Below are 23,896 nucleotides of genomic sequence, written 5' to 3'. Positions count from 1 at the left end.
TGTCTAACAGAGTATTTGACACAAGTTTGTCTCATACAATATTCAAGTCATTTAGTTTCACTAAGTTTAAGTGGTAATAGTTTTCATTACAATTATTTATCCATTAAGAGATGCACTGACCAGGCTCTGACCTGTACCTCTCTGGGAATATGTTACTGCTAGCAGTTTCCACAGTCTCTTGTTTTTTTCCAAGGTCAGAGTCTGTGCAAAGCCTGTCCATTAATCCATGAGTTGAGCATATTATTTCAAGACATTTACTTATCAGTACTAAACCACTAACTTAACACTTCATCTCTATGAGGCTTGCAGCTCTGCTGAAGTGGAACCCAAGGACATTCCCTCTTTCTAGATAAGAAGAGAGGCCCCGGTTTCACTGCAGCAGCTTCAAATCACCACATTATAAGGAATCCATCTACCATCATTAGACAATAGTATAGTGGATTAATAACAAGGTACATTATAGTATATTATTACAAACTTAACACAAAAACATAACACAACACCTTTAAACTTATATAATTCAATGGATATCATAATGTCTTGAAGTCTTATTGTTCAATAGAAAGAAGAATAAACTTGTACCATTTTCCCATTTAAGTAAATCGAATACTGCTCCAGGTTTTAATCTTCTTATCACTACAGCAAAGTCGTGAACAAGCAATAATACTTGTCAGTTGTAAATAATATGTTTTCTCATTATAGCAAATACTTAAAACATATTATTAATCTTATGAAATAACTGTTATGAACTATAAACAGTGTCAATTAGCACTGAACCTGTTTCATTATAAGATAATCTTTCAATTAATTTACCTCTGTTTATCAGTTGCTAAAATATTACTTTGGTGAATCCCTCTTAAGATTTAAATCCAAATATAGGCCAGTATAACTGCATTCAACTAAGCTTGACCCTTCTCTTTGTTCATACAAAATCCAGCCGAGACAGGATTTTTTTTCTCAAGACCTCTGGCTTGTTAGTTAATCTTTTGGTCATAAAGAGTCTCTTCTTATCTTGTGTTTTAGGGCATAAATTTGTAGATTAACATTCACTTTTAGCCGGAATGGTGCTTTTTTTTATCAAGCATCATGCTTTCTGAAGATAAGATATACTAGTGGTAAATCGTTTATTATATATATATATATATATATATATATATATATATATATATATATATATATATATATATATATATATATATATTTAAAAATTCTCAGATTACTAAATGTTCAATTAGAACCATATGTAGACTGACCTATTTCATGGAGCAAGAGAGCCATCCACTGGTGGTACAAGGATACTCTTTCTTTATCCTTCCTAATATCTTTGACACTTCATTTTATAATACATTCCATATTTGAAATTGCCTAGTACATATTCAGCATATCCATATGTTCTCAGCAGGATTCAGCTTCTGTACCAGGTTTCGCTCTTAGTTGTTTCCACACGAAGCCCCTTGATCCAATGTTTCTCCATCACAGGTGTGGATTTCCATGGCCTGACTTCATTCCTATAAGATACTTGGACACGTTTAGCTGTAAATATTATTTCTTTATATTTCCTTTTGTTCGCACAGAGTCACTTTGCGAGGTACGTCTTCCATCCAGAACACTGAAGGAGGCCAAAACTCACTGTTATTCATATTTTCTGGTATCCAATTACTGTTCTGCCTCACATCATCAGTTGGCAGACACAATACAACTGAATCTGATTCAATTGATGAACCAACAGCTGTAGCTACCGAGATCCTCCATGTCAAAGGAGTCAATATTTTAATGACCAGCCTAGCTGATTCAGCGTCACTTGCGACACTACGATAGAGCTGACAGCACTGAGGGTGTGTGTGCGTGTGTGAGAGAGCGTCCTGAGACTGAGGCAACACATCCAGGAGGAGAGACTGCTCCCTACGATAGAGGTGACAGCACTGAGGGTGTGTGTGCGTGTGTGAGAGAGCGTCCTGAGACTGAGGCAACACATCCAGGAGGAGAGACTGCTCCCTACGATAGAGCTGACAGCACTGAGGGTGTGTGTGTGTGTGTGTGTGTGTGTGTGTGCGTGTGTGTGTGTGTGTGTGAGAGAGAGAGAGCGTCCTGAGACTGAGGCAACACATCCAGGGGGAGAGACTGCTCCCTACGATAGAGCTGACAGCACTGAGGGTGTGTGTGTGTGTGTGTGTGTGTGTGTGTGTGTGAGAGAGAGAGCGTCCCGAGACTGAGGTAACACATCCAGGGGGAGAGACTGCTCCCTACGATAGAGCTGACAGCACTGAGGGTGTGTGTGTGTGTGTGTGTGTGTGTGTGTGTGTGTGTGTGTGTGTGTGTGTGTGACAGAGCGTCCTGAGACTGAGGCAACACATCCAGGAGGAGAGACTGCTCCCTACGATAGAGGTGACAGCACTGAGGGTGTGTGTGCGTGTGTGAGAGAGCGTCCTGAGACTGAGGCAACACATCCAGGAGGAGAGACTGCTCCCTACGATAGAGCTGACAGCACTGAGGGTGTGTGTGTGTGTGTGTGTGTGTGTGTGTGTGTGTGTGTGTGTGTGTGTGAGAGAGCGTCCTGAGACTGAGGCAACACATCCAGGAGGAGAGACTGCTCACTACGATAGAGGTGACAGCACTGAGGGTGTGTGTGTGTGTGTGTGTGTGTGTGTGTGTGTGTGTGTGTGTGTGTGTGTGTGTGAGAGAGAGAGAGTGTCCTGAGACTGAGGCAACACATCCAGGGGGAGAGACTGCTCCCTACGATAGAGCTGACAGCACTGAGGGTGTGTGTGTGTGTGTGTGTGTGTGTGTGTGTGTGTGTGTGTGTGTGTGTGTGTGTGTGTGTGACAGAGCGTCCTGAGACTGAGGCAACACATCCAGGAGGAGAGACTGCTCCCTACGATAGAGGTGACAGCACTGAGGGTGTGTGTGCGTGTGTGAGAGAGCGTCCTGAGACTGAGGCAACACATCCAGGAGGAGAGACTGCTCCCTACGATAGAGCTGACAGCACTGAGGGTGTGTGTGTGTGTGTGTGTGTGTGTGTGTGTGTGTGTGTGTGTGTGTGTGTGAGAGAGCGTCCTGAGACTGAGGCAACACATCCAGGAGGAGAGACTGCTCACTACGATAGAGGTGACAGCACTGAGGGTGTGTGTGTGTGTGTGTGTGTGTGTGTGTGTGTGTGTGTGTGTGTGTGTGTGTGTGAGAGAGAGAGAGTGTCCTGAGACTGAGGCAACACATCCAGGGGGAGAGACTGCTCCCTACGATAGAGCTGACAGCACTGAGGGTGTGTGTGTGTGTGTGTGTGTGTGTGTGTGTGTGTGTGTGTGTGTGTGTGTGAGAGAGCGTCCTGAGACTGAGGCAACACATCCAGGAGGAGAGACTGCTCCCTACGATAGAGGTGACAGCACTGAGGGTGTGTGTGCGTGTGTGAGAGAGCGTCCTGAGACTGAGGCAACACATCCAGGAGGAGAGACTGCTCCCTACGATAGAGCTGACAGCACTGAGGGTGTGTGTGTGTGTGTGTGTGTGTGTGTGTGTGTGTGTGTGTGTGTGTGTGTGTGTGTGTGAGAGAGCGTCCTGAGACTGAGGCAACACATCCAGGAGGAGAGACTGCTCCCTACGATAGAGGTGACAGCACTGAGGGTGTGTGTGTGTGTGTGTGTGTGTGTGTGTGTGTGAGAGAGCGTCCTGAGACTGAGGCAACACATCCAGGAGGAGAGACTGCTCCCTACGATAGAGGTGACAGCACTGAGGATGTGTTGCCTCAGTCTCGGGATGCTCTCTCTCTCTCACACACACACACACACACACACACACACACACACTCAGTGCTGTCACCTCTATCGTAAGGAGCAGTCTCTCCTCCTGGATGTGTTGCCTCAGTCTCGGGACACTCTCTCTCTCTCACACACACACGCACACACACACGCACACACACACACACACACACACACACACACACACACTCATCCAATCCGTTTCTTTATTACAATTGTCATTATATCATTCATGGAGGAACAGTTGGTATGTGCGTAATAAACCCAATCGGCCCTTGATACAATAGACAACCCTAGTCTGTACTGAAATAAATAATGTGGTTTTCGACAATAGTAAACGCAGTTTGTCAGGATGGCCGAGTGGTCTAACGCGCCAGACTCAAGGACTCTGTGTTTCTAAAGAATTGTGTGTGCTGGTCTCTGAATAGAGGCGTGGGTTGAAATCCCACTCTGACAGTTTGATTTTACTTATTTTTAAAAGGAATAAATGTGTTCATTTTACTATAAAAGATTGTTTCAAGGAAATCAACAGCTGATACCAAACTCTTGTCAGCACTCAATACCATTTTAATTTCAATTTTAAATCCGATTAAAATAGTGTTCCTAACACAGATTGCATTTTTGTTGTAAACAGACTACTTGTTAACGTCACTTAAAGATATTTTGTGTACAAAAACGTGTTATTTAAGTTGATTGTTTTAATATTCCAAATAACATATTACTTGAAAAACATCTCCGTCTACCACTGGATCGTGGTCTCAGGCTGGGATGTGAACCATTGAGAACAGTATAAACGATCTATTACTAGACGTAGCTTACAGGAGAAATGCCCTCGTTTAACATGCTAGGATGATCGACTTCGGCATTCTCCAACTGCTGTTTACATTTTCTAACACGTTATGAGGACGAATACAAAGTTTGACCCTTTCCTTGTAAGTGGGGGTAAGCACAAGTTATTTTCAGATGTAATGTCTTTATTTAAGCTCATCTAGTCCTGCGTAGTGCAAATCACATTACTATATTGTTATATTAGTCAATGCCTATTTAAAATGTTGTTAAATTGTTTTAACATTAGCATTGATCAATTTGAAATTTGCTTATTGATTTGAATAACTGTACAATTGTAGGCTTGATGGTTTCTTTTTTCTGCGTTTCTACCAGTATGAGATACGCACTCAAAATGTGTCCCCTTCCTTCAACAACCCCCGACTGAAGATTGGAGTGTCATCACTAGCAGCGAGCAGGTGCCTGAAAACAACACTCATTGTCAGTTCGGTGCTGAGAAGAAAACACTCCCACTCCTCCTGGTGGATACCGAGACCAATCCCTTCAAAACATGTTTCACTCTAGAAATGATCCTTTCAAATATAGTCTTAACTTTTATTGGCAGACCGTCACCCCCAACTGGCAAGCTCTACTTCATATGATACAATGACTGGGCAACAACGAGGTGTTACATTAACAATACAAACTAACTTGAGACAACCAAGTCGTTAAAGCATACCTTAAGTGTGTCATGTGATACAAAAGCAAGTTTTGGCATTTTTGCATTGCCTGCCTCGTCAAACAAGCTCGAGCCACAGCACACAGCGCTGCTGCAGCGGAACACAGAGGTGGATTTTAAACCAACTGAATCAACGAGCTGAGACTTCTTTTTGAAGAAATTGAAAACATACCTGTAGTCGAAATATTTCCAATTGTTTAATTTATTTTTTGAATGTGCAAATGGCAGACTACATTGCCAATAAAAAAATCTGTAGGACAATGGGAATTGCTCGTATCAAGCTGCGATGTAGCCTATGAGAATCGCTGGCACCATTAAAGGGGAATTAGCTCAAATGGTAGAGCGCTCGCTTAGCATGCGAGAAGTAGCGGGATCGATGCCCGCATTCTCCAAAAAGTTTTAACGTATCTGCGTATTTAGTTCCAACGCATTATGGTGATAAATACAAAGTGTGACAATTCTTTGTAACAGAGACGCCCGCCCTACATGTGTATTTTAAAGCACAGTCTCCTAATTTGTAATATTCCCCAGACTGAAAAACTGCAGTGCGCCGTCCATCGTATGTCTTCCGAGAATCACAAAGGGAGATTATTTATTTATTTATTTATTTATTTATTAGCAATTAAAGAGTTTGTGTTAATTGAGAATAAAAATAAATGGCTTGAAGTTTGCTTTCATTTGTAACGTGTTTATAATGAAATATCGGTTCTTGTGTTTTTACCAATCATTGTACTGTATACTAGCTACTGTTGCATGTCCATGATTTTGCTCCTCAGCTTCCCATATGGTCTAGCGGTTAGGATTCCTGGTTTTCACCCAGGCGGCCCGGGTTCGACTCCCGGTATGGGAACGTTCTTGTTATTGTCATTTTGTTACAGAACTGTGGTCATGTGTAATGTGTCTTCAATATGATAATAAAGCTACAGTTACTTGAATATATATATATATATATATATATATATATATATATATATATATATATATATATATACAGAATGGTGCAAATGTATCGCAGCCATCGCAGTTTGTTTTTAGATTATATTAGTCCCTGGTCAAGACAAAGTCTCTCTGGGGTGGGACGATCATTAGATTGCGGATATAAGATCTCTGATCCCATCGTATAAGCAAGATAGTTTATTCACAAATAAATACATACACTTTTATTTATGTTTCTGTTGGTAAATTAACACATTATCGCATGCGTTCATGTCACGCTGTGCACTCTAACATTGCATCACAAGCAAACAGTACACCAGGACTTCGTGGCGCAACGGTAGCGCGTCTGACTCCAGATCAGAAGGTTGCGTGTTCAAATCACGTCGAGGTCAAAGCTTTCTTTATATCTATTCCACTCTATTTCGTTTTTTTAACGTGCTTGGATTTGAATGTCTCCGGACATTTATTTATACAATTTATTGATTATATAGCGACAAACAAATTACTTCCTGGGGGGGGCAGTTCAGTTTCAATCAAGTTCCAGTCTCTCTGCCATTATCTTGCGCTGCTGTGTTTGGTCAGGTAAAAAGGGCGTGACCAGAGCGGTATGGGCAATCCCGTTAGGTAGCTTGCATGTCAATCTCTCCTTCTTTTCTATTTATACACCCAGCACTGCTTCCGCCCTTCGTCTGTGTTTGTTTTTTGTTGTTCGCTCCTTTCACTGCAGGCCATCTATCAGCTATTTTCCTACCTGCTCAGGTGATTCTTTTCATCATTCAGCTTTTGTATTTTTCTGCAGGAGCTCCATCGTTAGTCTTCTCTGCTCCTGATTGTGCTTCAACTCATGTCATTTATGTGATTTCTTGTCCTAGCCATTTGCAATATGATGGTAAAACTACTAGACTGTTACAATTGCGCATTAATGAGCGAACATAAAAGTTCAATTAGGAGAAAATATATTCATCCACCACTAGCTAGACATTTTGTAGATGCCAAACATTCAGTTTCAGATCTTAAGTTCTGTGGCATACAAACATTTTCAAGATCGCAGTGGTGGTAATGTCACAGGTGTTGAATGTGTTGATTATTATTTTATTCAGTATTATCACTTAAGATTTTAGAATTTTAATTGGATTGGTTTTCCTTTTTTTGCACAGTTTGTTTATTTGAATAATTGTTTTATTTTTGAGCGTTAGATGCATTTTAATGTGTATTTGTTCACTTAACCATACGTCATCCACTCTCTGGTCCAGACCTCCTCCTAGGGCTCCTGTCCAGATGCCTGTTTGGGCAGCCCTCTCCATAGGGTGCTGCACTTCAGCTGAAGGCCTCAGGAGAGATCCTGATATCCTGACATAAACCACGAATGCAAAGGTTCTTGTCAGTACCTCTTTTCAAATGTCTTCAATCACCAAGTTCTGCAGTCCTCCCAGAGTGAGTCCACGAAAAAAAATAACAAAACAAAACTGACACTGTCCGTGCACAAAAAAAACCCAACCACTCGCTGTCTAATCTCGTCCTCTTTATTTTCGTTTACTTCCCTCGGCTTCTCCCTCTTTCCTATTCCGGTATCTCCTAGTTCCATGCTCCCAGTCTCTTAGTTCCTCACTCTTTTTATACCTCAAAGCCCACCGTGGGTGTCTTCAAAGTGTGGGATCGGCAGCCTAAACAAAAAAAAATGGTCAGCGGAACATCCTTCAAAGAAGTTCTTGAAAAAGGTGAGTAGATAAAATGTTACTGATATAACTTTCTATAATTCCAAATAATCTTTTATAATCTTTCTGTATGGTTGCAATGGGTGGACGGGTGGTGTAATTAACTACATTCCACTTATATTTTACAGTCTCTTATAGAAATTTTAAGGCAGTGTTGGGATGATTCATTATTCTGTAGTTGAATTGGCTGGTGGCACAAAATGGAGCACGGATCTAACAACAGCTGAAAAGTTTCAAAATAGAATGAAAAAGTCAAATAGGTTGAATGGCTGTCTGTTGTTCTTGCCATTTCTTATTTTGTTATGTATAAATCTAAATGATCAATTATTGATAACCTTTTCAGATTCACAAAAACTTGGCCTTCCAAAAAAGGGGCATATACTGGTCCTGGAAACTGACGGAACTGAGATTGAGGATGACGAAATCTTATTGGAGATGCAATCAGAAACTTTAATAATACTGATGGAAGGAGAGAGCTGGTTCCCACAGATACCCACAGAAGAACAAGTGAGCATAACATCAATTGAGCAGAAGTCTGATTCCGAAAAAATAAATGAAATCCTATCCCTTGACTCCGCAGCGTACATGGAATCTTTTGCAAATCGGAGTAAGTACCTGTTTATGTTTATTTTTTTCTTGTTGCTCATCAGTTTAATTTTGTTGCACATTATTAAGATTGCACTCTTTATCAATGAATATCAGCCTCAGACTTATTTCTTTTTGTTTTGTATTATTATTTGTTATTATACTCTACAGGATGTTCAACAGTGGATGATAGAACCCCTTTGCCTCTATTTTCTGACCTGGTGCATAGAAGTCTTCTGGCTGGCAATTCAAGAGGGATATGGCATGAAATGGTTGATGAAGTATCTAATTATGACCTGGCTAATTATCCCAGCCTAAGTGACAGTTCTGAATACAAGGCCATTTGAAAAAAGCTGTACAGCAAATACCCATGCATTAAGCATGAAGGGAATGAACCGTGGGTAAGATGGAATTCAAGTATGCAAAACAATACATTGGGAATTGAAGCTTGCCATTTCTTTTTGAAACTTGATGTATTTATTCACAATTATTGTTTTCACCTCTTGTTGTTTTGTAGTCCTTATTTTTTAAGTGCCTCAGTCAGAAGATGAGGCACATGAGGTGGTCTTTAAAAAGGAAAAGCCTGCCCATTGACTCCAATTCAGCACCAATTATGGCAAAGAAAGCCCAGGTACCTACCATACAGAGGCCTGAAGAACGGCCCGATGAAGAATACGACCGCCATGTCGAAGAATTAAGAAAAGAATTTGACAAAAATAAGCCTGATGACAATCACATAGACATTCTTCTTAAAGAAACCTTTGGCAATCGTCGATTGTGGCTGACCACTCTTCCAGCTGGAAGAATTAAACCAGTTGTTGAAGTTTACCCTTGTTTTGAATGGGGAAAATTTGTAAGTATTTGTTTATTTACTCATGTTATTGTAAAGTTATAGAGGGCATACTACAATTCACCTGCATACAGTTAACTGCATTATTATTTTCCTTCTACAGTTTCATCAAACAGTCAATATTACTGATCAGTAAAATAAAATTCAAATTGTGGTTGTGAATGTTGGTTTAAAGGTTGCGATTTGCTTTAATCCAATTCAGGTACAGTTATTATGATGATGATATACAGAAACTCATTTTGTGACATTTATTTTACTTTATTTTTTATTCATTTTTATTTTTATTTATTTTTAATGTAATGTCAACCGTTTTCTAAAACTGTTATCTGACAGCATAGGTCCTGAGTTTATAAATTCTAGTTCAACATTCCTGCTTTGGAGGTATTTTTTATTTATTTATTTTTTTCCAACTTCATACTTGTGCATGTGTTTTTCTATTAGGTAATGGGTGAATTTGCAATGGTCCTTGGAAGTACATGATTTGAAACATTGTGCAAAAGGGCTGAACAGGTTAGGACGGTCTCTGAGTTACTGATTGGATCCAAGAAAGAGGTGAGGAAATAAACGATCACAAAACACATTGTATTCTTGTGAATGACTTGTGGCTTTGCCAGCTGGAAATGCACGAAGGTAACAAACAAAAAGAACAACAACCCTCCTCCCTCTCCCCCTTCACACCCCGCCACTGTACAAAGCAATTACTTATACAAAGGTCATTACCCCCACCCCATTTTTCTTTTCAGGGAGATCTCAGAATGCTACCTGTAATTCAGCTCATTGAAGAAAAAACTAAATTTGATGAAGGAAAGGGGAAAAAGTCAGTTTCGGTCATCACTGTATATGAGGTAATTATACTAAATAACATTAATCAAAATGTTTGGGAGTGGGGGGGCACCCATTGACTCGGCTTCAAACAAGATGTCCTCTTATTGTCATTCAAGCATAATTATATTGACTTATATAATGCTAACTATTGACACAGTAAATTTAAAATTAAATTAAATGTATCTAGCAAAGTACAATAAAAATGTTATATTTTATATATTTATATTATTTTGTCATCATTTCATTATGTTATATTTTTCAGGATATACCTACAAGTGAACTTGACAAGTACTTGAAAACCACACAAGAAGAACCACCACATCTTGTTCTTTGTGTTGCAAAGAACACCCTCCAGGAAGCTGTAATAGTAGGAGATACTGTTGCGATATTTTGCCAAGCAAAAACTGTATTAGATGCTGTGCTTGTTCTCCTGGGAATGTACTATGCCTTCCACCTGCAGTACCCCAAAGTTTATTCGCAGGTGCTTGGATTCCTGCAGCAATATATATTGGGAGACCCATTTACTGGATGCAAATCCCATGAATACAGATTTTTTGCAAAAGGGTTCAACGATTAAATTAGTGAATTACAACAATAACATTCTTACATAATTGTAAATATCTGTAAACAAATTAAATAATTATTTGTTAAAACTGAATTTCATGATAAGGTAGTATGTTTTTATTGTCTATTTAAATAATTTATTTGAGGGAGTGGACATATACAGTATTCTATTTGATGTTTTAAATACAATCATATATATTGTAGCGATCTCGGTTCCCGCAGGCAGGCGCATCACACAGGGCGAGGCAATCCACACACAGCCAGAGGGCAGGCGCGAACCCGGGACCTCTCGCACTAAAGCATATCGCCGATACCGCTGTACAAAAGAGCCGGCTCCTTTGCAAGGAGCGTATATCGGGCTCATGTCTCTGTGTGTGATTACGTCACCTACCAGCCCTATTGCTGCCTTCCACCATGCACGCTACAATATGTATATAAGTGTAACAGATTTTATTCTTCAAATTGTAAATATTTATTACAATTCAAATACTTGTTACTATTGCAATAGATTTTTTGTTTAAAAAAGTTTTTGGCTTAACTTTGAAATATGCAATAAATAAAAGTAAGTTGTTTAATTTGTGTCTTTTTGTATTGTAAAAAATAAGAAAGCATTTACGTGTTTAGATCTTAAACACCTGTAGATTTGTAAACGTGTTCAGGTGTTTAAAAAGTGTTAGAGCGAATAAACATGTTCACGTGTTTATTACTTAAACACCTTAACGCGTTTATATTCTAAACATGTTTATAAAGTAAACGCCTTGACGCGTTTAAAAAGTGTTACAGATAAGTGTTTATGAATGTTCCAAACTTACACATGGTTTTAGAGTGTAGCTACTGTTGCATGTAAATGAGTTTGATAATCACCTTCCCATATGGTCTAGCGGTTAGGATTCCTGGTTTTCACCCAGGCGGCCCGGGTTCGACTCCCGGTATGGGAACGTCTTTGTTTTTGTCATTTTGTTACAGAACTGTGGTCATGTGTAATGTGTTTTCATTATGATTATAAAATAAAAAAGTATTTAAAAAAACCTACAGTTACTTGAGGTATATATATATATATATATATATATATATATATATATATATATATATATAATTTACAGAATGGTACAAATGTATTTAACTCTATTCACATTCCCATCGCAGTTTGTTTTTAGATTATATTAGTCCCTGGTCAAGACAAAGTCTCTCAGGGGTTGGCCTATCATTAGATTGCCGATGTAAGGTCTCTGGTCCCATCGTATAAGCAAGATAGTTTATTCACAAATAAATACATACACTTTTATTTATGTTTCTGTTGGTAAATTAACACATTATCGCATGCGTTCATGTCACGCTGTGCACTCTAACATTGCATCACAAGCAAACAGTACACCAGGACTTCGTGGCGCAACGGTAGCGCGTCTGACTCCAGATCAGAAGGTTGCGTGTTCAAATCACGTCCAGGTCAAAACCGTCTTTATATCTTTTCCACTCTATATCATTTTTTAGCGTGTTTGAATTTGAAATCCGGACATTTATTTCTACAATTTAGCCCACACAACATATTGATTATATAGCGACAAACAAATTGCTTCCTGGGGGGGCAGTTCAGTTTCAATCAAGTTCCAGTCTCTCTGCCATTATCTTGCGCTGCTGTGTTTGATCAGGTAAAAAGGGCGTGACCAGAGCGGTATGGGCAATCCCGTTAGGTAGCTTGCATGTCAATCTCTCCTTCTTTTCTATTTATACACCCAGCACTGCTTCCGCCCTTCGTCTGTGTTTGTTTCTATTCTTTTCATCATTCAGCTTTTGTATTTTTCTGCAGGAGCTCCATCGTTAGTCTTTTCTGCTCCATCCAGTCTCCAGCGCAGCTACAGCGCCGTTCAAAGCGCAGCGTCATTCTCAGCTTGCTCTGCGTTTTCATCAGAAAGACTGTTCCGACGTCACCGCTGCCCTGCAACTCTTTCACACCGGCGCCTCACAGACCATGGTTACCACGGCAACGCCTCATCTCGTGAACAGTGGGAACAATAGTATTGTGGTTTACTACATAATATCCCACCCATCGTTGGTGTTCAAACAAAGCAGAGTGTTACATTGGGAAAGGGCCGTACCTGTCAGTAAGTATTTTAAATTCATTTGGGAAGGTTTAAGATTGTGAAGAAGTTTAAATATGCTGCGTATTTGCGCATTGGGAACTTTGCATAATGACGTTTTTATTAATGCCACTTTCTTACGGACAGTAGTCAGGGTGATGATACAAGACCAGAGCCAATAAACCTGTTATTTGCTTGTCCTTTCACTACCATATTCTATCGTGCTTGCTCAGAATACGCGTGAATCCTGAAAACATCTTGTTAATATTTAAACAAAGCCAGCAGTCACTTTATTGATCACCCTGTGGATTGGAATACAGATGATTGTGTTAAAGATGTTAATAGACTTTCAATGTACACGTTTTAGAGCTAAGCGTTTGTTGAGGCAGTTCAAGCGCTGCACTTTCAGGCAGCCAGTTCCAGTGTTTGCCTTTTGGACTTACTCTGGAAGGAATACAAAAAAAAAAAAAAACATTTGTTGAGAACCGCATTTGGGAGAAAACTTAACAGTTTCGAAACACATTTGTAAAGGCATCGGATTCTATTATGGTGTTGCCGAGCTGTTGAACGTTTCTCATTACAGGTTTACTGGATTGCCAAAAAGAATGCTACCTCGAAACACTTGCCTTGTCAAGCCGAAATACAGTGCCTTGCGAAAGTATTCGGCCCCCTTGAACTTTGCGACCTTTTGCCACATTTCAGGCTTCAAACATAAAGATATGAAACTGTAATTTTTTGTGAAGAATCAACAACAAGTGGGACACAATCATGAAGTGGAACGAAATTTATTGGATATTTCAAACTTTTTTAACAAATAAAAAACTGAAAAATTGGGCGTGCAAAATTATTCAGCCCCTTTACTTTCAGTGCAGCAAACTCTCTCCAGAAGTTCAGTGAGGATCTCTGAATGATCCAATGTTGACCTAAATGACTAATGATGATAAATAGAATCCACCTGTGTGTAATCAAGTCTCCGTATAAATGCACCTGCACTGTGATAGTCTCAGAGGTCCGTTTAAAGCGCAGAGAGCATCATGAAGAACAAGGAACACACCAGGCAGGTCCGAGATACTGTTGTGGAGAAGTTTAAAGCCGGATTTGGATAGAAAAATACAAGCTTTAAACATCCCAAGGAGCACTGTGCAAGCGATAATATTGAAATGGAAGGAGTATCAGACCACTGCAAATCTACCAAGACCTGGCCGTCCCTCTAAACTTTCAGCTCATACAAGGAGAAGACTGATCAGAGATGCAGCCAAGAGGCCCATGATCACTCTGGATGATAGTCCCCTTGGTCTTGCCTATTGAGGTCTACTCTACTGTCTCATCTAGAGGAAGCAAAAATCTAATGGCCCCCCTAACTTTAACGTGTCTCCCAAGAGGGTGGCCATATTGGAATTGTGTGACATTTAAGGCATTGGCTTTGCATGCATGTATTCTGTGATTGCTTTGCTGAAATATGATTGTGGAGAAGTTAACCCTTTCTTGTCAGTGTGTAAGCCTTGTATTTCAACCACTGAGATAGTGGCTTCATATGTGCAGGGTTATAAACCCTTCATGCTAAATGTGTCCTGATTTACTTTTTGATGTCTGCTACATAGGTGCAATTTCAGGTATTGTCCTAAAGTTTGGTACACTGATATATTAAGGTCCAGTACAAATGAATGCCTGTAACGGATACAGTCGACTTGCTTTCACGTAGGCTCTTTCATACGCAGTTGCATTTGAGGATTTACTCTGTTCCATTAGAGATGCCCGGTGAACCTAGAACTGTTTCAGTGATACGTTCTTAAACTTTCACCTTTTTCAGTTTTAGTTCCTGTTTATTAAACAAGACATCTGGTATGACAAATCCTTTAGACTGGGGATGCTTTGTGTTCAAACTCCCTATTCTAATGAGGATTTCTCTTTGCTAGGCAACTGCTGCTGACAACAGCATCTGGAAAATTGTGTTCCATCTCCCAGCAAATAGAAAGACAACCATGACTGTTGCTCAGGCCATGACAAATGGCTATGGCATAAACACTACACCAACTCGAATTCTGGTTAGAGCTGCATACAACTCCACAGAAAGCCAGCCTCAGGGGGTAAGTAGTCTAGGCTTCATTGTTCTCTAGTAGATTATATACAGACTATGAAGGTAGATTTAGTCTTGCTTTTGCTTTAGTAAAAGTTCCCCCTCCTCTCCAACAGATCCAAACTGTACCAATGGCTGTGCTAAGATCAACCACATTTTACAAGCAAAGATGGATGGTCATGATGGTGGACACTGCAGTTACATGTCCTACTGGTGAGTAAGCTTATGGAGGGCAACGGTGCTCAAGAACTGTTCTAGATTAAGGTATGAATTCTTTACCAAGTCTGGTGTTCCTTTCTGTCAGATGGAACAGCCTTCACAGAACAGATGATTACATGGAATGTTCCCCGTGTTCTACCTCCTCTTGTTCCGACACCACAAATTACCACCCTTGATGTTCAAATGGGAGTTGATGGCCGCAAGCTTGACCCTGCAACGATTCATAAGAGAATATAAACTGGATGTTGGTCCCAATCTAATCACTGTAAAAATTCCTGTGGGAGCTGATGGTGGATATTACAAGGTCTGTAGAAGTTCAACATCTAAATCCTTCTCATTTTAAGCTTTCCTCCTAAGATGCTTCTGTGCTTTCAGAGCCATGTATTGGACAACACCTATGTGATCTCTTACTCTATTGAACCAATGCTGGAGCATATCTGGCAAGATGGACCTCGGAAGACCAAGTACACAGTACTTTATCCAATAACCACTCCTTTCATGCCTCGGCCACCAGTTGTCACAAACAGTATGTAGAACTTGTCCACATGCAGTAAATCAAAGGTATTTGTTGCAGTGCTCCACTTCATATCCTTCATTTTAACTGCATGCTTTAATTTCAGACACTGTTCCTAAAGCCAGAGTGTTCAATGTGACCCTGGGGACATTCCTGCCTGATGTGGAGCTGGTCAAAATTATAGTTGGACCAGAGACGTTAACTGTGCCAGAAGCCAACCTAAAAGGTTATAATGTCCAGGAGCATGTCTTTCCTAATGGATCCAAGACCTACACTCTCCAGGTGCCATTTGAGGACCCCAATGTGAAGCAAAAGGTAACATCCCACCTGTTCAACCATCCTATTGCCCTTTTGAAAACACTTGCTTGCGGTCTGACTTTGGGTTTAATCCTACAAACCCTTGGCTTTTCTTTCAAGTAACTCCTCCAGACACCAGAACCTACATTCTGCCCCTGACCTACTTGCTGAATATAGTGCCAGAGAATACACCCTTTACTCATCCTGCTGTAGTAGAAGCCATTCTCAAAGACATCAGTAAGTGCCTATTTGTGGTCTACAACTTCCCTTTTCTAACCAATCCAGTCCATTGCCATGACAACTGCTCTTCCTCTTGCAGTTCTACCTACAGTAACTGGCTACTGTGATGGTGCTGCATTCTATACCATGGTAACATATGGCAACATGGGTCGCAACTGGGTTCCTTTTGTGGGCTCAAGAGAACTTGGTGGAAGTCTGCTTGCCCTGTACAAGTATAATGCCAATGCTACCAATTTCTGGATGACTGTGCCATACAATTCAGTTGATGCCACATATGAAGTAAGTGATGGAACTTTAAAATGTGTGTTTTAGCTGTTTTGTGTTCAACACATTACTGACCTGATGTATTCTCTGTAGGTGATCAGTTCTTCTGGCATCAGAAGCAGGCTTGACTTGACCTTGAAGGATATTGGGACCATGGTTGTGGAGGCTGACTTCTCTCTATCCTGCAGTTTCCCTACAAAGATGATTGGTAACTCTCCTGCAGACCAAGCATTCTTTATAATCTCTGCTTTTGAGATTTGCCAAAGGTTGCATGAAGTGGTATTGGAGCAATAATCTGTTTCCTTAACCTGAAATGCTGTGTTTCAGATTGCTTCACCAATGGAACTATGGCAGCTCTTGCTGTGAAAGTGGAATCTGTCCCCAGCTTGTCTCCAAGTCAACTAACTCTAAGGGATCAGAGTTGCCGGCCTCTTCAGTCTGATGCTATCAATGCAGTTTTCTACTTCAATGTCAACTCCTGTGGCACAACTAGAAGGGTTAGTATTGACACATTTAAAACCATATTTTGAGGAGGTTCAACCTAGACAAGTTGGCCACAACACCCCTGGCTCAATCTGGCGAACCATGGTGACTGGTGTTTCTTTTGGCTGAATTACTTACATGAATTGTGGACATCTGAAGGATGCCACCTTTGTATTGAACTGCTTGTCCAGTTGAGAAAGGTGCTGTGACACATGACATGACTCTTGGTTATGGCATTGCATGTGCTGTCTATAGACCTTTTGGGTCAATTGCAGTGAACTGGAAGGAGTGTACTAACTGGGGATGATCCTGTGGTTAGTACGTAGGATGGGACTAACTAGTACATGAGTTAATACCAATTGTAGCTCGAGTCTCCAGCTGTATTAATGTGTATTTGCAACAAATCCAAAATAACTGCTGTTGCCCTCCTACAGGTTACTAAAACAATACGAAATTAGTCTAGCAGTTTCTGTAGACAGACTTGTGGTATCATATTAACTGGAACAAACATGAGCTCCCAAAAATTCATGACCAACGCTTTTTATTTTTAAATTGTGAATTTGATACTAAGTTAGTACACAGCTGGGGATGTTCCTGAGTACCATATTAGCTAGTCTGCAATTTGATATACAGCTCCATACTAAATCTACAAGTTAATTGCAACCTGAGCCTTTGTGATTTCTCTTCCAGTTTGACAACAACCTCCTGACTTATGAGAATGAAGTGCTGTTCACATCTTACCGGTAAGGATTGCAATCAAATTGAGTATCCTTGTGGTTGAGCCTGAAACTCTACTAACCCCCATCTCCTCTTTCCAGGTTGAGAGTTGCCTGTCACTATCTGGTCAATGACACCAAGGTAGTACAGTTCTTGTACCAGAATTATCCTGCACCTGTAGTCCAGCCTGGCTTGGGGGACCTTGCAGTCATCATGCGGCTTGCATTGGGTATGACTTGGCAATTTAAATAATATAGATGCTCTAGTAGCGTGTTTCCACCTATAGAATTCTCCCTTGCATCTCTGCAGATTCAACCTACAACGACTTCTATGGAGCTCGGGATTACCCTGTTGTGAAGTACTTGCGAAGACCCTTGTATTTTGAGGTAGAGCTCCTGTACAGCAGGGATCCACAGGCTGAATTGTTTTTGGAGAACTGCTGGGCAACCTACTCTGCTGACAGGAATAGCTCTCCAAAGTGGGATGTTGTTGTGGACAGGTAAGATGCTGGAATATGATATTGCTGCTACAAAACCTAGGAATTGGAGTTGTGGCTGATGTGCTCCTGACCTACTTTCTCTTTCTAGCTGTGAGAACTCTGCAGATGAGTACTTGACCATCTTTCACCCAGTCTCCAGCAATGCAAGAGTGCTGTTCCCATCCCATCTGAAGAGGTTTGAAGTGAAAATGTTTTCCTTCACAAGCGGCCGGGATGCACTGAAAGGACAGGTAAAGTGGAGTGTTGGTATGGGGATCTTGTACCACAATGCATGGTATAGATTGCTTTGCAAGCAGCAAATGGTCACTGTGCTCAAATCTTTAGTGAGTTGGAATGAAAACATATAACTGCACATTTGCAAGAAACACTTACTATGATGCAATATATTTGTTTTTCAATTCAGTAATCCTCATTGGATGATGGTCCTGCCTGATCTATTGATGCTTGGTGGAGGGGGGACGTTTGGGGGAGGGGGGACGTTTTGCATGCATTTGTCCATTTGTTTTGATGGACTCCTCCTAGTTCCTCCTGTAGGTCACAGTGCTGAAGGGATGGATGGTGGTGCAGTAAAGGCGTTTGTGTCTTCTGGCCCAATTGAGCTGAAGAGAGATGGATCCCTTCACTTTATGCCTAGAAGCGGTAATATGCATGATGTGAACACAATTGCAGTTCAAGTAAAATATATAACTATCTCTTTATATTCCACTAACTATTTCTTTCTTCTCTTGCAGGCCAATTCAATGTGTGGTCCCTTCTGGGAGCTGCAATGGGTGTGTGTTCAGTGGTTGTCTTTGTAGCTGGAGTTGTATATTTTTGGAAAATGCCCAAAAGTGTGTATTGATAAATAAAAATCTTGTTTGTAAAGACTGTTTGGTGTGTGTGGTGTGTGTTTTGTTTTTTTTTTTTGGTGGGTGCTTGACTAATTCTACACAGATTATATATTGGTGTGTCAGAATGGCCATGTTAATGGGATTCTCTCCTCTTACTGCATTGAATGCTTTGCTTGTTTCCTGATCAGGCCATTCTCAATACAGAGTGTTACTCAAGGACCCTTCACTAATTCACTGTGTGAACCCGGGGCAAAGACTTTCCTTCTCCATTGAGTTGTAACCCTCTTTAGGTTCATTTTTGCTTTGACATGCTGCTTTCAGTATGCAAGTTTAGGGTGAAATTATCAACATTCCTATATATATATATATATATATATATAAACCTTGTTCTAGCATCACAAGTGTGTAGATTTATATGGGCTTCTTGCTTTTGATATGCTACCTTCAGTATGCAAAGTTTAGGGTGAAATTATCAATATATATATATAAACTTATCATGTTCTAGCATCACAGAAAGTGTGTAGACTTATTTGGGTTTTTTTATGTTATGAATGCAAGTTTTCATTTTGTTCACTGCAGTTTATACGTCTTTTACTGGAAGTGGTCCCTGGTGAGAGCTCCAACTAAGGTATTAGTTTAACTTTTCAGCTTTTAATACTGTGTGTAAAACTGAGTTTTACTTTTATGAGGAATTGGTTAAACAAACCACTACTTGGCAACATGTTATCTTCATGTTTGTTTTCACTGTGATTTATATAGTCTGTTACTGGTTAAACTCATTTTACGAAACACGTTCCATAACAAACCGGTACACCCGATGCGGGGAATCTTTAGATCTGCGCACCATTCCGAACCAGAAGTTCCATTCTTTGAGCTGTTTGGTAAAACAGGAAGACTAGAAATATCTATAGAGAGAGAGCTGAGTTATTAGAGCTGAATTCACTACACCCGCTGGCAACCCCTTGTGTTTATATTATATATAGGACGCGGAGTTTGATGCAAGACTCTCGTTCAGACACGTTCATATTATTAAACCTGCTGTCAGACTCTCCAGCGCCGTCACACTGGGTTTGTATTTATATTCATGTTGGGTTAATCAGAGATGACTATCGGCGGCCCGTCTGTAGTACTACCGGAGATTTTAATTGCACAGTTTGTACCACTCTGTGCAGCACCGTCCCGTTTGTAACACGGTACTTGAACTGCATTCTGCTAAACAAAACATCGCAGCAGCAGCTCCATCTACTGGACAAAACCCACAATACACTTTGAAACAATGATCCAGTTCAATATCTACAAAGAATGAACAAAAAAGTATTAGAGAAGCCCCGAAAAAGAAAATATTCTACAAAAGTTTAAAATCAAATATTTAATTGTTACTATAACCATTTTTAGTTACTGTAGAACTACTTCTCTCAGTGGATGGTTTCACAAATAAAAATTATTAAACTAAGGTTTAAAGTCTTTATTTGTCAACACCACACTCCTAGACCCATTTAATAATAGCAATAATACACTCCAGGGTCTGTGTGTTATCATGAGATATATCACCACTTCCTGGGCGGTTGAAGAACTCGACTTCGTCTAGTGCCTCCCAACGCACCCAAGGCGTGGTGATATTACCTCATGATAACACACACACCCTGTCGTGTATTACTGCTTCATTAATGTAGTCATTAGGTTTATATGTCACATTCCTTTGTTGTCACTGTATTGATTTAGATATTCGGGTTGGATCCCTCGGAAGCCAGCGGAACTCCAGCGTTTCTCCGACAACCACTGATAACCACTCCCGTGATGATCGGCGCTGCCATGACAACCCATGACATCACCCGCACAAGTTACAACACGTCGAGTCATTTTTTGTAGCACAGTATTAACGTGTTATTGTTTTCACAAAATAACATCAATAAGATTATCAGATCACCTGCTAGTGTGTACTAAACAAAACCTCAAATATCAGTGAATTGATACAGAGACAAGCCGTGGCACCAGCAAGGGGTTAAAATGAAATTAATAAATAAATTACGACATGAAAGAAAAATACATGTGGGTGTATTTTAATCAAAAATCCATGCATCCATAATTCTGATTATAATCCCACAGCTAATTCTTTACAAATTATCAATTTCAATGTTTCTCGGAGAGCTAATGTGGTGTACATTAATGGATTTTAGAAATCATGTATGCTAGTCTGCCCCTCAAACAGTTTTAAATATAATTTAGATTTAAATGGCAGGTAGTATATAAATCAATTTCTAAAACAGGTCTGGAACTGAAGTAAAGTGTTTTTTTTTTTTTAATACAGTGCTATTTGAGTATTTAAAATATGGTTTTATTTAAAATTAAAATGCCAGCAACGGTGTGTTAATTTAACGAAGCGCCTAACGCCGCTCAGAACGTTCGCATTTTTAAATCCTAACGGTCTCTGCTCAGCTGAGTGGAATGTTCACGAGCCGGTTGCCTAGCAGCGTCTCCCCCTCCTTCTCTGCACCGCCCTCTCGTCCTCTCTCGTTGCTCCAGCTAGGAGTTCAAATTTAGCTTCGTTATATTAGCGCAATTCTTTACTAACTTTTACAAATTAGCTTATTAGAAGCTTCGTGTTTTTTAAACAGTTTCAAATATAATTTAGATTTAAACAGGTCGCATTTTGTAATTTAAATAGGCCTACGTATGAGCTACCAAAACGTATTTTTGTTTCATGTCGTTATTAATGTATTTACTTATTTATTTGGTTAAACTTGAATCCAGCCTTACATTTTAACTAATCGAAGTTACAACAGCATGTCTATGTATGAATTACTGACGAGTAATATTTGTGATTTGATTACTCTAGCAGATGAACTGATAATGTATGGATGTTATTTTGTGAAAACAATACAATATTAAAAAAGAAATACTACAACATTTAATAAATAAATAAATTATACACCAAACTGAAGCACATTTGTTTAGTCTTAATATCATAACAAATATACTTATTATAAATATGCACTTCTTTTTATTTGTTGGAAAACGGTATGGAAGTGAAGTAAAGTGTTTTTTTACTGTGCTATTTCAGTATTTAAAATATGGTTTTCTTCTAAATTAAAATGCCAGCAACGGTGTGTTAATTTAACGAAGCGCCTAACGCCGCTCGGAACGTTCGCATTTTTAAATCCTAACGGTCTCTGCTCAGCTGAGTGGAATGTTCACGAGCCGGTTGCCTAGCAGCGTCTCCCCCTCCTTCTCTGCCCCGCCCTCTCGCCCTCTCTCGTTGCTCCAGCTAGGAGTTCAAATTTAGCTTCGTTATAGTAGCGCAACTCTTTACTAACTTTTACAAATTAGCTTATTAGAGGCTTCGTGTTTTTAAGATGGTTCAGGTGCAATCCCGGCAGACTGACTGGAGCATCATTACAGTATACCGCACTGCTCTTTTTAATGCTAAATATGTATCTGGTATTCTAAGTATTATCAACAATTAATAATTCAGCTATATTCATATTCAGAATGTAATACAGTATTAAGACATGGTCCAGTATTATAAATAAATAAACATGCTTTAAGAGAAACAGCAGTGATGTTTATTGACCATTCCCATACATTCTCTATATGTTTCTACATTGTGGTTGCACAGGGACAAGGGACTCAGTAATGTTAAAAAAGAAAAAAAACAACTAGAGCCCCCAATTAACCAATATAGAAAGGGGGAAGAAATGTATTGCCTGTGTGCAGTACCTTACACCTCTATTAAATGTCATTTGCCATGTGTCTGCCCAGTTCTGAATGCAGTCTAGATCATTTTGAATGACCCTTTGCTGCTGCAACAGTGTTTGCCACTCCTCCTAATTGGAACTGCAAACACAATTCAAAAAGGAAGTTAGAAAGGCCAAGAGAGATAGATACAAATGAACATTGCTTAGGGGGCTAAAACCAATTCCAAAATGTTTGTCCAATATTATAACAGCAAGAGAACATTCAAAGAGGAGGTTAAATGTCTAAGAGATACAAATGGCAAAATCATATACAAAGAAAACAAAAATAGCAAATATATGAAATGATCACTTTTCACAAGTTTTTACAAAGGAGGATACGGACAACATTACCATTATTATTATTATTATTATTATTATTATTATTATTATTATTATTTAGCAGACACCCTTATCCAGGGCGATTTACAATCGTAAGCAAATACATTTCAAGTATCACAGTACAAGTAATAATACTTTTGGTTCAAGCAAGTACAATTGTGACAAAATACAATTCAATAATACAGCAGATAACAGTGTCAGTGATAGTTACATCAGGATCTGATTAAATACAAAATACTACAGATTAAACACTTGGCAGATTACAGTACTCTGAAATACAGGATTAAATGCAGTAAAATAGGGGGCAGAAGAGCAAGTAAAGTGCATTTAAGGAAGGGTGATAGTGTCCCAGGCGAAAAACAGAGGAGTTCTACAGGTGCTGTCTGAATAGGTGAGTCTTAAGGAGGCACCGGAATGTGGTCAGGGACTGGGCAGTCCTGACATCTGTAGGAAGGTCATTCCACCACTGCAGGGCGAGGGTGGAGAAGGAGCGGGCTCTGGAGGCAGGGGATCGTAGAGGAGGTAGAGCCAGTCTTTTAGTGCAGGCGGAGCGGAGAGGTCGAGTGGGGGTGTAGGGAGAGATGAGGGTCTGGAGGTAGTTGGGTGCAGTCTGGTCAAGGCATCTGTAGGCTAGTACAAGAGTCTTGAACTGGATGAGAACGGTGATCATGAGCCAATGAAAGTTGGGAAAGTACAGGAGGTCAGATTTAGACAGGTTGAGTTTGAGGTGATGCAGGTGCATCCAGGAGGAGATAACAGACAGACAGGAAGAGATACAGGAGGGGATGGTGGAGTCAGAGGTGGGGAGGAGAGGAAAATCTGAGCATCATCAGCATAGCAATGGTATGAGAAACCATAGGATGCAATGAGGGGA

At 40.0% G+C, this 23,896-nt stretch overlaps 2 protein-coding genes and 5 non-coding genes across 7 annotated transcripts in view; 6 read left to right on the top strand and 1 right to left on the bottom strand.

Moving 5' to 3' along the window:
• The window catches only part of LOC117395269 (DELTA-stichotoxin-Hcr4a-like), a 412,383-nt gene that overhangs the window by 294,576 nt on the left and 93,911 nt on the right, over window positions 1–23,896 (top strand). The gene's annotated exons all lie outside the window — the stretch shown is intronic.
• On the bottom strand, window positions 4,923–5,127 carry LOC131705486 (small nucleolar RNA U3). The gene has a single exon (XR_009310439.1). It is a non-coding gene; the product is annotated as a small nucleolar RNA U3 (small nucleolar RNA).
• On the top strand, window positions 6,035–6,106 carry trnae-uuc (transfer RNA glutamic acid (anticodon UUC)). The gene has a single exon. It is a non-coding gene; the product is annotated as a tRNA-Glu (tRNA).
• Window positions 6,513–6,584, top strand: trnaw-cca (transfer RNA tryptophan (anticodon CCA)). The gene has a single exon. It is a non-coding gene; the product is annotated as a tRNA-Trp (tRNA).
• On the top strand, window positions 11,598–11,669 carry trnae-uuc (transfer RNA glutamic acid (anticodon UUC)). The gene has a single exon. It is a non-coding gene; the product is annotated as a tRNA-Glu (tRNA).
• trnaw-cca (transfer RNA tryptophan (anticodon CCA)) lies at window positions 12,110–12,181 on the top strand. The gene has a single exon. It is a non-coding gene; the product is annotated as a tRNA-Trp (tRNA).
• On the top strand, window positions 15,566–17,872 carry LOC117965116 (zona pellucida sperm-binding protein 2-like). Its single transcript, XM_059007384.1, has 8 exons — window positions 15,566–15,631; window positions 15,726–15,934; window positions 16,037–16,153; window positions 16,236–16,435; window positions 16,514–16,628; window positions 16,748–16,917; window positions 17,594–17,646; window positions 17,722–17,872. Exons 4-8 carry the CDS (start codon window positions 16,283–16,285, stop codon window positions 17,870–17,872), a joined length of 642 nt encoding a protein of 213 aa, XP_058863367.1. The 5' UTR covers window positions 15,566–15,631; window positions 15,726–15,934; window positions 16,037–16,153; window positions 16,236–16,282.

The sequence above is a fragment of the Acipenser ruthenus genome, chromosome 35 (assembly GCF_902713425.1).
Source record: "Acipenser ruthenus chromosome 35, fAciRut3.2 maternal haplotype, whole genome shotgun sequence".
NCBI classification, from domain to species: Eukaryota; Metazoa; Chordata; class Actinopteri; order Acipenseriformes; family Acipenseridae; genus Acipenser; species Acipenser ruthenus.
The sequence above is the reverse complement of the archived record's forward strand: the minus strand, read 5'-3'. Positions and strand labels throughout refer to the sequence as shown.

What these genes read in the sequence shown, in the direction of transcription:
- LOC117965116 (XM_059007384.1), top strand. Translation starts at nt 16,283, where the DNA reads ATGGTAACATATGGCAACATGGGTCGCAACTGGGTTCCTTTTGTGGGC. An exon ending in TTTCCCTACAAAGATGATTG is followed by an intron (nt 16,629 to 16,747) that starts GTAACTCTCCTG and finishes GCTGTGTTTCAG; the next exon opens with ATTGCTTCACCAATGGAACT. An exon ending in GTGCTGTTCACATCTTACCG is followed by an intron (nt 17,647 to 17,721) that starts GTAAGGATTGCA and finishes TCCTCTTTCCAG; the next exon opens with GTTGAGAGTTGCCTGTCACT.